This window comes from Lytechinus variegatus, chromosome 3, assembly GCF_018143015.1.
Source record: "Lytechinus variegatus isolate NC3 chromosome 3, Lvar_3.0, whole genome shotgun sequence".
NCBI lineage: Eukaryota > Metazoa > Echinodermata > Echinoidea > Temnopleuroida > Toxopneustidae > Lytechinus > Lytechinus variegatus.
In genome coordinates, this window is record NC_054742.1 from 67,406,376 (window position 1) to 67,420,245 (window position 13,870).

Below are 13,870 nucleotides of genomic sequence, written 5' to 3' on the forward strand. Positions count from 1 at the left end.
AAAAATAGTATACATATTTAAAACCTATAAAATGTGTTGCCCAAATTGTCTAATTGTTTTTCACAACATATGTATCATAATTTTTTTTTTGCAACGGATACAAATATTTATGTTTATATATGGTGTACAATTTGTTTTTGTTTGATGGAAGTGAAATAAATAAATTTGAAATTGAATAATAATAAAAACAAAATGCAATAATACATGTTTATCTCTTTGCGTGGAAGAGGATCAATTTTGAACTTCATCTTTTTCCTAGAAATATCGTCTTACTTGAAATAAGAATAAATAAGTGAAATGTTAAATAGGGTAATAAATAACATAAGTTAGGGCTTCTTTTTTTTCGTGCCAACACTACACCTAAAAACAAATATGAGGAAGTAGCCATCCTCCAATTCACGTATTGAGCATAATGCGATGGTGTCTGAAGACACAGAACAAGGCGTCCGTCGTAACAACGCTACCAATCATCAATCGAACTTCAAGCACGGCTCCGTTACTGAAACTGATTTGCCAGGTTGATTGTCTTCAGCGATACTGTTTGGGGGAAACAAAATAAAACAAGAGAGGGAGGAAAATTATATTCCATTGAATTATCTACAAAGTTTAAATCATTGATATTCGTTTTACACTGAGTAAGTTGTGGGTTAAATGTTCTTATAGTGAATAAAGAATTTTGTATCAATTATCTCAATAAAAATGGTGAAAATTGTTAATGACCTAACCATCTTTGTTTCGGGGGGCATGGGTGATGATTTTTTTTGAAAAAGCGTACTGCGGATACGACTACAGATGGCGCTGTTAAAACATTGGTTGGCACAAAATATGATTACAAAATTCGTTGTATATGATCCACACGTAGAGGATCACCCAGTATCTGTCATCGGTTAATCGTCCGTGGATGTGATTCCCGATAGCATCAACTCATAAATACAAACTTCCTCGAAAATAATCCCTGAAAATTCTCAAATGACATCCCGCTAGAGCGGACGAAAGAGGTGAAATGGATTTGATGCGGAGAGGCAAAATAAGGGTAAAATTTGAGGCCGCTTTCAGCTGCCGTGTACTAAATATAAATGTATTTCTTGTTCCTACAATTATGTAGTTTGACTTAGCGCTGGTATAATTCCCTCCACATCAGGTGAAAATTTAGAAAACATATGAGAGTGAGAGAAGTAATATTTCTAAGAAAAGAAATACAGAGAAACACACACATGGCATTATCGGTATGCAACAAATCCTTACCATTGAGGACATCTTACCTTGAACCCCCCAACAAAAAAAAGCCCCACAGTGCACACAGTGCTTGCCACAGGGTATTCATAGTTTAGTACACAATGTACAATCTCCTTTACACTATCAATTTGAGCACTTAAAGAGTATGAATTACATAATTCACATAGTCGATCATTTGAACACGTTGTTAAAAGTCACACTGTCGAGGTGTCCACAGCGTGAAAGTATATTCACTCTGTTGAAATTGAATTGAAATTGAATAATTACTTTAATAATAGTCAATTATATGAACACATAGTGATCACACACTTGTTTTCTTTTTAGTAGGAATGGCTTTGATCTATGTAAAGATTTTGATTTTTAACGATTAATCTATTTTGATTTTTTTTTAATTTAAATACAATCTATGTGCCAAAAACATCATTTTTTTTGTTATTCACAGATAATATGAAAAAAAAAAATAATTTTTTTTATTCACAGGTGACATGACAATAAATACAATTGTGAACCTATTTATTTTACTGTAGGACTTGGTATAAAATTTACATCAGTTGCATATCATTGTTCTGAATTCCCTAATAACTTACGATTGCAACTGCCCATCTTCGCTCGCTTAAGACTTGGGTCATTCGTTCTGCATGCAGCCAACTTAAGGTGACATAGGCTTTTGTAGGTTCGATTGTTAGTGCCGCACACACGCTGCGCTCGAGGGGTGTGGAATGGGCAATCGGCGCAGATGGGACTCGCTAATCTGTCAGTGCCTGCTGGAAAATACCAGAATAAAAAGGGCAATTCCATAAAATATTTTGTATGTCCGAACATATTTTTTTCTTTTTACTTGAAATTCAAGAACTGCTCAAGCTATGCTTATTCGAGAGCATTACAGATATCAAATGGAAAAAAGAAGACACAAAGCATGTCAAAAAAGGTCCCGCATAGATAGTTGGACCTACATACTTCATCGAATTGCCAAAGAAATGTTGTTGTTTTGTTGTCGTTTCACGAGCGCTCAGCTTCTAAACCAATTCGATTATTCAGGAAATTTTTTCATAGGATGGGAGTGATAGCTAAACGAAGTATTACTACGGCCAGATGACGTCATTTCTGAACGTATCAAGCTGTCAACAAGTTAAAGCTCCTGCTTCAAGATATCTTGGTCGTAGGTACGATCAAGAATATCGACCTTATTCGTTCTACTCCGTTGCACTTAAAACATATATAGCTTTTATGACTATTTACCATTTCCGGGCGGTGCATTCCCTTGTTCCTTTGGACAGTCATTTCCACTGCAGTCCTCCTCATTATCTTTGTCTTCTTCGTCTCCGTTGTCCTCCTCATCGCCATTGTCCTCGTCTTTCTTATCCCCATCTTCCTTATCCTCCTCGTCATTGTCCGCATCTTCCTCCTCGTCTGCGTTGTCTTTGTCTTCCTCGTCCGCATCATTATCCTTGTCTTCTTCATCCTTGTCTTCTTTGTCTTTATCTTCTTCATCTTGATCTTCTTCATCATTGTCCTCTTCATCCTCCTGATCCTCCCCATCTTCTTCGTCTGCCGCTGAGGACGCGTCGTGGGGACCTGGAGCATGAGGAGCAAAAGGGGCCGCGGGGGCGTACGGAACACCCGGGACAGGAGCGTGCGGGGCGTATGGTACATGGGGTGCAAGAGGTGCGTTAGGAAAACCGGGTGCAGGAGCAGCAGCTCCTGGAACTCCAGGACCTGATGGGGCAGCAAAGCCACAGTCGTCTTCGTCGCTGCTGTCAGATCCACCACAGCCGGAGTCGGATTCGCCAGTGGGAGCATAACCTGCAGGAGCATATGCACCGGGTGCTGCTGGAGCATATCCGACAGGTGCGGCTGGAGCATATCCACCAGGGGCAGCTGGAGCATAACCGACTGGAGCTGCTGGAGCGTAACCTGCGTGACCATCGATGCCAGCCTCTTGTCCTGAATAATGAAAGTTTCAAGAAAGAGTTTTGCTATGTTCTGTTTTATATTGTTGGGGTTGGGAACGTGTTTGAGTGTGAAGGTGTATTATGCTCGTATATTATGCTCATAAGCACTAACCACAAAAATGTAAGAGTATGTGGATTTGTGTGTATGGGTCTTATGTGGGAGGCTTACAAAACGTTGAATTTCATGACTGAATAAAATATGAGTGGGTGATACGACATAGACAAAATGATAATAATGGCATGAAATATCAAAATGTAGATTACCATGATAATCCTCCCCGCTGTCACTGTCGTCTTGGTCAACGCCGTAGCCTACTGCACCCCCTACAGGTGCATAACCGATTCCTGGAGCAGCTGGAGCGAAACCTACACCTGGGGCATATCCAGGACCCACTGGAGCATGGGGCGCAGGTGCATACCCTAAATCTGGGGTATAACCTGTCTCTCCACTTGTGTCACCATGAACTCCTCCCGCTGGAGGATGAGGAGCATATGCAGGAGCCACTGGAGCGTGGGGTGCGGGAGCATATCCTACACCTGGGGCGTAAGCTGTCTCTCCACTTGTGCCACCATGAACTCCTCCCGCTGGAGGATGAGGAGCATATGCAGGAGCTGATGGAGCATGGGGTGCGGGAGCATATCCTCCAGATGCCGGGGCATATCCTATTCCAGGGGATGGAGCATGTCCATATCCAGTTTCTCCGCTTGCGACACCCTCCGTTGGAGCATGGGGCGCGTAAGGTACAACTGGAGCACGAGGGACGGCGGGTGCATGTGGAGCGGCGGGAACAGGCGGAGCAAATGGTACAGCCGGAGCACGAGGGGCAGCTGGAGGTGCGTAACCTCCTCCTCCATGGCATGGCCCTGAATGTGCTACTTGGACTCCTCCATTTCCATTTGTGTCATCGTCATCATCATCGACATCGCACGCGTCATCATAGGTAACACCGTTATTGCCGCATACGGTACCACTTACTCCTCTTGTGCATTTGTTGGAATCTGTCGTGGCGTAAGAGATACGACTTATTATTTAAATATCGAAGCAAAGATGAAATGATTATTTTATATGGCTGGAAAGTTGAAGAGATATGAAGGCCAATTAATTTTTCAAGCTATTTATTCAGTTGAATGAAAGTATAGACTTTATAATAACTCATTCCACAATTAACTTTAGTGTGTATCTAAGCTGTGATATTGCATAATGTACTGTATCTATATTTTGGGGGACAAAAATCACATGTAATTGTTTGGTTGTCTTAATGAATCATATAATATCATGAAGAATATTGTGAAAATGGAATATTCACTTACGTGGCGCTGCATGTGTAAGACCTGTGAGACACAAGGCAGCAAGAAGAACGATAAGAAACCTGGCGGATTCCATTTTAGAGATCTAGAAAATACATGAAATAAGAATATGATGAAGAAAATAACACAATATAACACATTCGAACACATCTCTAGGAATCATCCACTTTATAGATGAGATAAATTACTAAACATTACTCACTTACACAAAAAATACATAACAGTTGCTTTATGATATTTATAAAGCAACTGCTATAATTCTATTTTTTGTGGTATACATGTATTACTTTCCAAACACATTTTATGCGTGAATGATGGCATATTAGCAACACAGAATGAAATTATCATTTTGTGACAAGACAGTACATAGCGTTTTGTGAGTGATAATGATGAATGTATTACAAACTGATAACTGATCAGTTATAATGGTTTATTCATAATCAAACAATATTTGAACGAAATCAAACAAAAACGGATGAAATCCCGTGGCTTGATGCATTGACGGATATACAGTGATGATTGATTGTCGATAATATTCAGAAATATTACTTTGTTTCCTCATACCATTTTAATGACTAATCCGCAAACATCCAATTGCAGTACTCCCTTGCAATTCATCTGACAACAATGGAAATGCAAACTAGCAGAAAAAAAACAAATACATATTTACCTTTATGCTACGTCTGCAACCCTATTCTAGTGCTATCTATGGTGGTCCTGTGGTAAGCTCTTATTGCAAGTGATGAAACTGGTCCGAATTCGTTCATATTTATACACGTCTTTTTGTCCACCCTTTCCTAAACAGAAGAAGGGATACTTGAAGAAATATGCCCTAATCCCTCAGTAATCCTTTACAATCAATCTTCAACATATTAAGGATAAAATATATGGCGATGTGGCGATGCCCATCGCAGCCAGCAATTAGCGGAACCTCACGTTCTCCTGTTATTTAGTGTAACAGTAACCGGACAACAGGAAGCAATACGGCTATTAAGTAGGATTGTTTATCTTTGTGTTCGGTTAATTATCGGTTGTAATCAATATTTCTATTATTATCAATTCATCGTTTAGAACTGTCGAGTAGAAACCATGCTCTGACTGCGCCCCTTCATTTAAACACTCACCATTTGAACTAAACACTATTATATTGGATTAATCTTAATCCGGTCATTTGATTTCTGTTTATCTGTTTACTTTTAATGAACGACTTTGTTATCAAGATCTGGGTATCCCTTCTTCTAGAAGAAACTGTTTTTAAAGACGTATATGGAAATGATAAACTAAACTAGCCAGAGTCAATTGCGAAAGTACAGAAAAGGACAACGGCTACCGATGTCTAACGAATAAAGAGTGAAAAAGGAACGTAATAAAAAAAATACGGACACAGTTGGATCTTACCCCAAACACTTAAATGTATTGGATAGGATATCGGTGATGTTTTGGTGTTTAAAACATTTTATTTTAATTGGAACAAGTTAGAGTCTGTCAATGAAAGAATCGATGTCTTTACAATGTTTACACTGTTGTTCGTTTTTTATTATATTTTGACTATTTCTCGTTGATATTAAAAAAAACGTTTTTATCCACTTCTATAAACTATCGTTAGTTTTGATAGATCTCTCCAAAGGAGCATGTTACTATTCCATTTCATTAATGCATGTGCCCTAAAACGGTTGTGGTCTCAAAGCTAAAACTTATTTGAAAGGAAAAATTAACCGATTATATTGAATAATAGAATAGAATACCTTTTTTTTGGGGGGGGGGGTCTTGTTCATAGAAAACAGTTTTACAAGCATGAAATGGGATACAAATTTCAAGAGAATCATTGTCATAGTTTTTCTTTTAATCTGAAGTGAGTTCTCAAACGTTTTTTTTTTGTTGATAATAATAGAAAATCTTTTACCGAGAGGGGGCGCTAGATTCAAAGTTAGATCATAACGACCGAAAAATGACATATTCAAATTGTAATAAATACAAAATGCATTCAACGAATGCTACGCTTTTGTAATGTAATTCTAATATTCGATGATACTTGGGTATACATTGTAGTTCACATTTCTGACCCTTTACAAAGTCTTTATACAGGCTTGATATATATCAATTCTACAAAGATATTCATACTTAATCGACCTCGCTCAGGCGAGCTGGCCTTTGCATGTGCATTATTTCTTGCATCCTATATAGCTGGAGTGTTTTGGATAAAATATCATTTCCTAACAATTAAAATGTTTGTCATATTTCAATCATCTCATATACTGTATGAAGAACACTATATACTGTCGATTTATAAACAGATGCAAACCAAGGCGGTATACAGGAGAGGTTCGAGGTGTATGTGGAGGTGCGGGTGTGTGTGTTTGTGTGTCGGGGGCTATTGCATTTTCACTTTTCCATTAATTTACTTCTTTACACTAGCGTACCTAAGGGGGGGACTATCCCCCCGACGAGTCACAACTCATGCAAGGGACGTTCCCCTGCCCCCTCCCCCGCCCCCTGACGAGTCACAACTGATTCCTGACGAACCACAAGTGGAAATGTCCTTTATTTGCGGTTGAAGACCTTTTTTTTTTTTGCTTGTCACTTTTTTTGGCGGACGAATTTGCCCCCCCCCCTTAGGAAAATCCTATGTACGCCATTGCTTCTTAGTTTGATTTGATTTTTTGGAGATGGGATCTTCATCACTTTCTGAAAAAAATGTTAGCTTTTTTTAAGGGATTGTCCGGGCTGAAAATATTTATATCTTAATACATAGAGTAGAATTCACTAAGCAAAATGCCGAAAATTTCATCAAAATCGGATTACAAATAATAAAATTATTGAAGTTTAAACTTTAAGCAATATCTTGTGAAAACAATCGTCATGAATATTCATTAGGTGGGCTTGTGATGTCACATCTCCACTTTCCGTGTTCTTATGTTATTACATAAAATCACAATTTTTTTCATCATGTCATACTTGTGTGAATAATATGTCTCCCTTATAATGAAATAAGTTGCAGCAATAAATATCTAATGCACTAAATCGGTTGTCAATCCAATTTTTCGAGTTCTTGGAGGAAATATTTTGTTAAAATAAACCTATAATTTCATATAATAAAATACGAAAGAAAAATTGGGGATGTGACATCATCAGTCCACCTAATGAATATCCATGAGACTGTTTTCACAAAATATTGCTAAACTTCGAAATTCAATAATTTTGCTATTTGTTATCCAATTTTGATGAAGTTTTCGGCATTTTGCTCATTGACTTCTCCTCTATTTGTTAAGCTATAAATACTTTCAGCCCGGACAATCCTTTTAAGCGCCATAGGAAAAAAAAATACAAAAGGTAAACATTGAAAGTTTTGAAAAGATTTCTCAGGTCAAATTGACATGGCAAAACTAAAACTGGCAAAAATAATTAAGAAATATAAAAGAATAAAAATGTTTAACAAATGGAAGGGCTAAAAAATACCAGTAGTAAAAACACTTAACTTCCTCGCTTGTGTACAAATGGGTCGAAAACTGTGAACCATGTGAACCATTTTAACACATTCCTCTCAGGGCCTGTCCGCTAAGAAGTAGCATTAGTCTTGATACCCGCTAGCCCTATAAGGACCGCCGGTCCTTAACTGGAGAAAGAGTTGGTACTCATGTTAGGGTAAATACTCATTAGGCTCGTTAGTCATAGTCAACGAATTGTTTCTATTAATACCAGAGGAAGGTCGCTCATCAAAATCAAATAGTCGCTCGCCATTGTAGGATAGACGGCTGCTATATAGTAATAATTAGAAGTAAGAGGGTCACTAATCATAACAAATAAAAAAAAGGTCTTTAGTCATTATCAAGTAAGAAAATCGTATTGTAGGGTTGTCATTCATAATCAAAGAAAAGAATCGCTAGTCATAATCAGTGGCTCACAATCGAGCAAGATTGTGCTTAGGATTAATCGAATACGAGGGTCCTCTATATTATATTTTTCTCCTGCTAGTTTTACATTACCCATTATAACTTTGTAATTTTTAAATCGAAATTTTAAAGAAATAATTAAAAAAATATTAGACCAAAGTTTTCCTGAGAGTATATCCCCGTATAGACTGATTGAGTACGATATAACACACATTCCCCATATATCTTACTTGGATGAGAATTTCAGGGTTACGATTTTGTGATTTGCTATCAAAATCCTTAGACATTCTTATGTGATGCATGTTCATATCATTTATGTAATTTATCAGTTCGTGACCTGGGCTTATTTCCTTTTTATGTATACATTATGGTCTTTCGGTGAGTTTGAATGTCGAATAAAGTGAGAAGAAATTTTAAGAACATAAAGAAAGTAGGCCCTTAACTCAAAGACATCCGTTGATTTCAGATTTAAGCAATTTTTATTTTATTTATTTATTTATTTCGGTTTTATTTCAGCAGGGTAGCCTTTCAGTTACAAAACTGCTCTACCAAGGGGCAATTGCTCCGTTAATATTCAAATTAACCTACTTTTGGAGTGGACTTAGTCTTAAGAAAACAACGGCAATTTGCCAACAGCTTGGTTTGAATAAATGACTTGATTGATTGAGCGAAAATTTAGGAGGTCTGTCGAATCGGAGATAAAATAAGTATGGCCCTTTTATTGCCTTCATTCAAAACAATTTACATATATCTGATATTGTTGGTAAATCAAAATGATAATTTTTAGACTCTATTATCATCAGTAGGATGGCATTACAATGAAAATAAGAATTTAAATTTATATGGCTTGCTTGAGTGAAAACGTAATGGCAGTGGAATTTGAGTGCTAGTTTTGCCAATCAGTTGACCGATTAAGTTATATGTATATATCTTTATACATATATATATATATATATATACATTCATTTATATCTATATACATATTTATATTTACCATGACTGCTCACTCCCCATCATTTCTTTACCTCTCTCATTCCCCTTTTCTCTCTCTCTATCTTTATTTTTTTCATTATTATTTTCACGACAATATTGACTAATATTTGGTTCTCTTTCATCACTGGATACAATATTGTTAGTATTGTGTTTAAGTTCTCACTTCAAATCACCCTCTTAAATTATATATCTTAAGCATTTCAAGGTACTTTGTTGTTATTGTGCAACTCCATTCATCTTAATCTCCATCTCCCATCTCAGTTTCATTTATTTATTTTTTCATTTTTCCCCCACCTTTTACATTATGTCTTCTTCATCATCTTCTTCTTTTTATTCTTCTTCTATTTATTTTTCTTCTTCTTCCACTTCTCTCCCTACCTTTTTCTCTCTATCTCTCCCTCCCCCTCTTTCTCAGTCTTGTAAAAAAAAAACATTTCCACCGGCAATTTTTATCTAACTTATTTCCTTTCTGTAACTTCACTATATTCAAGGTAATTTTATAATTTATCAAGATATTATTTGCATTATGTACAGTCATGTACATCAGAACAAAATTTATTACAAATCGGGAACATCAATTCAATATTCGAAAACTTTTTATTTCGTTTGCATAATAACAATGACAGATACAAATCACTGTAAAATGTAATGAAAAGATCGATGAATAATTATTCAATCAGGTAATATCGTTTTGCAACTGAGACCAACAAAATTATCCAGATATTCATATTATGTATATATAATATGTAACAATAATAATAATCATCATCATAATAATGATAATGATAAAACGATATTAGAATAGTGAAAAAATCAATTTAAATATGGAAAAATAAATAAATCATAAATACTATAAATAAACCAGTAAATGATATTTGTTTCGCTTTGCAAATAATAAGTATTGCGATGTACTCATGTTAGCATCTAAATTAATTATCTGATTGATAAATAAATTATCACGTGAAGCAAAATAATAATCCTTCAATACTGCTCGATCCCCGAACTTCATTAACTCATCACGCGTAAATATATGTATTATGTAGTCTCAAAGCCTTTTTTTTCTGCATGAGCATTTCTGGTCGAGTCCTGCAATCTACAAGTTGATGATAAAGCATGTCCATATAGCCTTTCATGTTTCCATTCATAGGGATCCAATCCTTTCATGAAGAGCTGCAACTGTGAAGCAAATTGAATAAAAAAAAATGTTGATCCGTTAATTTGCATCTGATTTATATCGCATATATGTATATTGTGTGAATGAAACTGAACTAAACAATTAAATTGAATTGAATAAGATAACATCAATGTAAACACGACGTTTTATAATGTTATCACGCATATCATTTGTTCTCGAGACATTAGGATATTCAGAAGGCTTTTCATTGCTGTGACGCGATCTAGCTTCCGAAGAAAGAAAAATCAGTGTTGTTTTTTTTAAACATCATTATCTCCTGCCAACACAGATGAACTTTCATGATCGGATTAGGAAAATCTTGGCATGTTTCAATTTTAATGTAAAAATAATGACGTAATGGAGAAAACATTGATAATAACATGGCGAAAGAATTCATATAGTGGCTGTAAGTACATGTAAATAAGGGAATTAAAAAAAAGCCAATTATACTCATCTCAACCTGTACAATGGCTTTTAAAAAAATAATTCTATTGTCAATAAATTTTAATTGCGATGGGAAGTTTTTGAAGAGCCGTACCATTGTTATCGTCATCATCTTTACAGCCAGAGTCCGTGCACTCATCTCCTCCATTATCACCAGCATCAGTGCATCCGGCATCGCCCGGTGCACAACCACCAGAAGGAGCTTTTGGTGCTGGAGCAGCAGGAGGAGCAGGTGGAGCGGGTGCTTTCGGTGCAGATGGAGCAGCAGGGGAAGGAGCTCTTGGAGGCTCCGGAGCATCAGCTGTTTTCTCTTTAGAATCATCTTTACCAGCAGGTGCCGAAGGAGCAGGAGGAGCAGGAATGGGAGCATGCGGTCTCAGTGGAGGACTCGGAGCACGTGGTGGGGGAACAGGTGCACGTGCTGGAGGTGCCTGTGGGAGTCCTGGAGCGGGAGCACGTGGGGCGCCAGGTGCAGGAGCAGCAGCACCTCCTGGAGCGGCAACACCGCCTGTAGTACCGGAGTAATCCCCTTCGTCACTTCCACTATCCTCACCATCAGATTCATCACCTTCACATCCTTCCCCGCTACCCGAATCTCCACAACCACCATCACCACCGACCGGTGCGAAAGCAGGTCCAGCTGGTGCATATCCTGGAACAGATGGAGCAAAAGCTTGGCCTCCTGGAGCTGGCGCAAACCCAACTGCACCTGCACCACCGCTGCATCCTTCTCCGCTATCGTGTGCACCACAACCATCGGCTCCTCCTGCACCTGGAGCGTATGCAGGCCCACCTGGGGCAGCGGGGGCTGCTGGAGCTGGTGCAAAACCGACAGGACCTGCGGCAGGAGCTACGTAAACTGCATGAAAAAAACAACAACACTTTGTTAGTTTTGTTTCACTCCAAAAGAAGACGATGTTCAAGCAATTTTGTAAGGGTACAGAGCTTTTCGAGCATGTAATGAGATCAGGACCAGCATACATTATTATCAAAGAACATGCCATTACTCATGATATTTTAACATACGTTGGATGAGCATCGGTGATTGTCATTCAATGCGCAAATTACCAATTAAAAGGTAGAACATTAATCATGCCACCTGAACTTAGGATAAATGGAAAATGGTTTCACGTCCGTTCATGGACCCTTCTTTAACTCGTCAGAGTAAACTCTGTAATCGTATGCCTATAATGTTAAGATTCTATTTTTTTTCGTTGTAATTAAGTATCTTGCTGGATTAATGGATTATTTCACTGGTTTAGAAGACTCACTATAATACTCATAATAGTCGTATCCTTCTTCACTGCTGTCGCTGTTATCTTCGTACGCGTAATCATAGCCAGAATCACCAGAAGCAGGAGCGTAGCCGACATCCGTACCAGCTGGAGCGTAACCTACGGCGGGAGCATTACCAACTGCTGGTGCAGCAGGAGCATAACCAACTGCTGGTGCAGCAGGAGCATAACCAACTGCTGGTGCAGCGGGAGCGAAGCCAACAGCGGGAGCGGCTGGAGCATATCCAACAGAAGGTGACTGTTCATACCCAGTCTCTCCACTTGTATCACCATTGACACCTCCACCTGGAGCAACAGGAGCATAACTTGGGGCACGTGCTGGAGGAGCATGAGGAATGGCGGGAGAGTATGGTCCTATTGGAGCTTGTGGTGCGGGAGCACGAGCGGGTGGTGCAGGGGCACGAGGGGCTGCCGGAGGAGCTTGACCTCCTCCTCGATTGCACGGCCCTGAGTGGGCAACCTGAACTCCTCCATTTCCGTTCGTGTCATCGTCGTCGTCATCGACGTCGCACGCATCATCGTAGGTAACACCGTTATCGCCGCACACGGTACCGCTTACTCCTCTTGTACATTTGTTCGAATCTGCAATAAGTCACCGAGAAAATCATTTTCGTTGCATCATTCTTCATTATTACTAACCTTACGATATTATCACCAAAAAAAATATAAAGAAAAGGGATATATCTGATCACAGCAGCCGATTAGAATTCATGTGCTCAGACTTTATTTTTCCTGCAATTTCAAAATAATAACAACTGGAAAATGTAGTCCTTACATAAATTACTCTGACATTTGTGACTTTACATTCGTTCGTAACAACTGCAATATAATATTCAAGCCACATTATTGTAAGCTTACATTTAAGAAAATACTTTTCTTATCTGAATAAGTCATTACGATATGCCCATACTATGAGCGCAGGTTTGTATATCAATGTTGGAAGTTAAACTTACGAGGTGCTCCATTCGAAATAACAGCAAGGAATAAAACCAGAGCCAACGCGGCTATTACATTGGTGTAATTCATCTTTGGAAACCTGTAGAGAAACGATAAAAATGATATTAATTGATAAGGAGAAGAAAATACAATTCAAAGAAATCGTGTTTATTGCCATGCAAACAGTAATTTCGTTCATTAACGAATTCGGCATTTTGGTATGTAAGTGCAAATAAAATGTACGCAAGCCATAAACAGAAACAACCATAAAATTAATGCTACATCGCAGAAGAAAAAAATATATATTCGCCTCCTTACCAGTTATTTTTTCACCGTCGAGAGACTAGCACTAGGTCCGCTCTGTTGCTCTTCAAGATTCGGTTTGTTGCTCTATAAAGAAGTTTCTGATGCAGCTACCAGCAAACTTTTCCCTATTTATACTATTCTCAAAAATTCCTTCCGTGCGTTTGGTCATAGACGTCAGCTTTGAGATGCGAACGAAAAAAACAAAACATGTAACTAAGACATGCGATGCTTATCCAAAAATCATTTGAACATTTTTGTTTGAGTATATAAAGAGTCTTCCTGTTTTTATGTAACACTAGCTCATCTTAAAGATGTGTAGCTCTTTGATGGGATTTT

General features: G+C 38.0%; 1 protein-coding gene across 1 annotated transcript; it reads right to left on the reverse strand.

Annotated features, from left to right (window-relative positions):
* Positions 1-221: 221 nt before the first annotated feature.
* Positions 222-13,318, reverse strand: LOC121412132 (basic proline-rich protein-like). Its single transcript, XM_041605037.1, has 9 exons — positions 13,246-13,318; positions 12,269-12,874; positions 11,092-11,856; positions 10,527-10,555; positions 4,500-4,581; positions 3,453-4,187; positions 2,476-3,180; positions 1,824-2,000; positions 222-537 (listed from the first exon to the last, which is right to left on the reverse strand). The coding sequence occupies exons 1-9, from the start codon at positions 13,316-13,318 to the stop codon at positions 497-499; spliced, it is 3,213 nt and encodes a 1,070-aa protein (XP_041460971.1). The 3' UTR covers positions 222-496.
* Between the last annotated feature and the right edge of the window lie 552 nt (positions 13,319-13,870).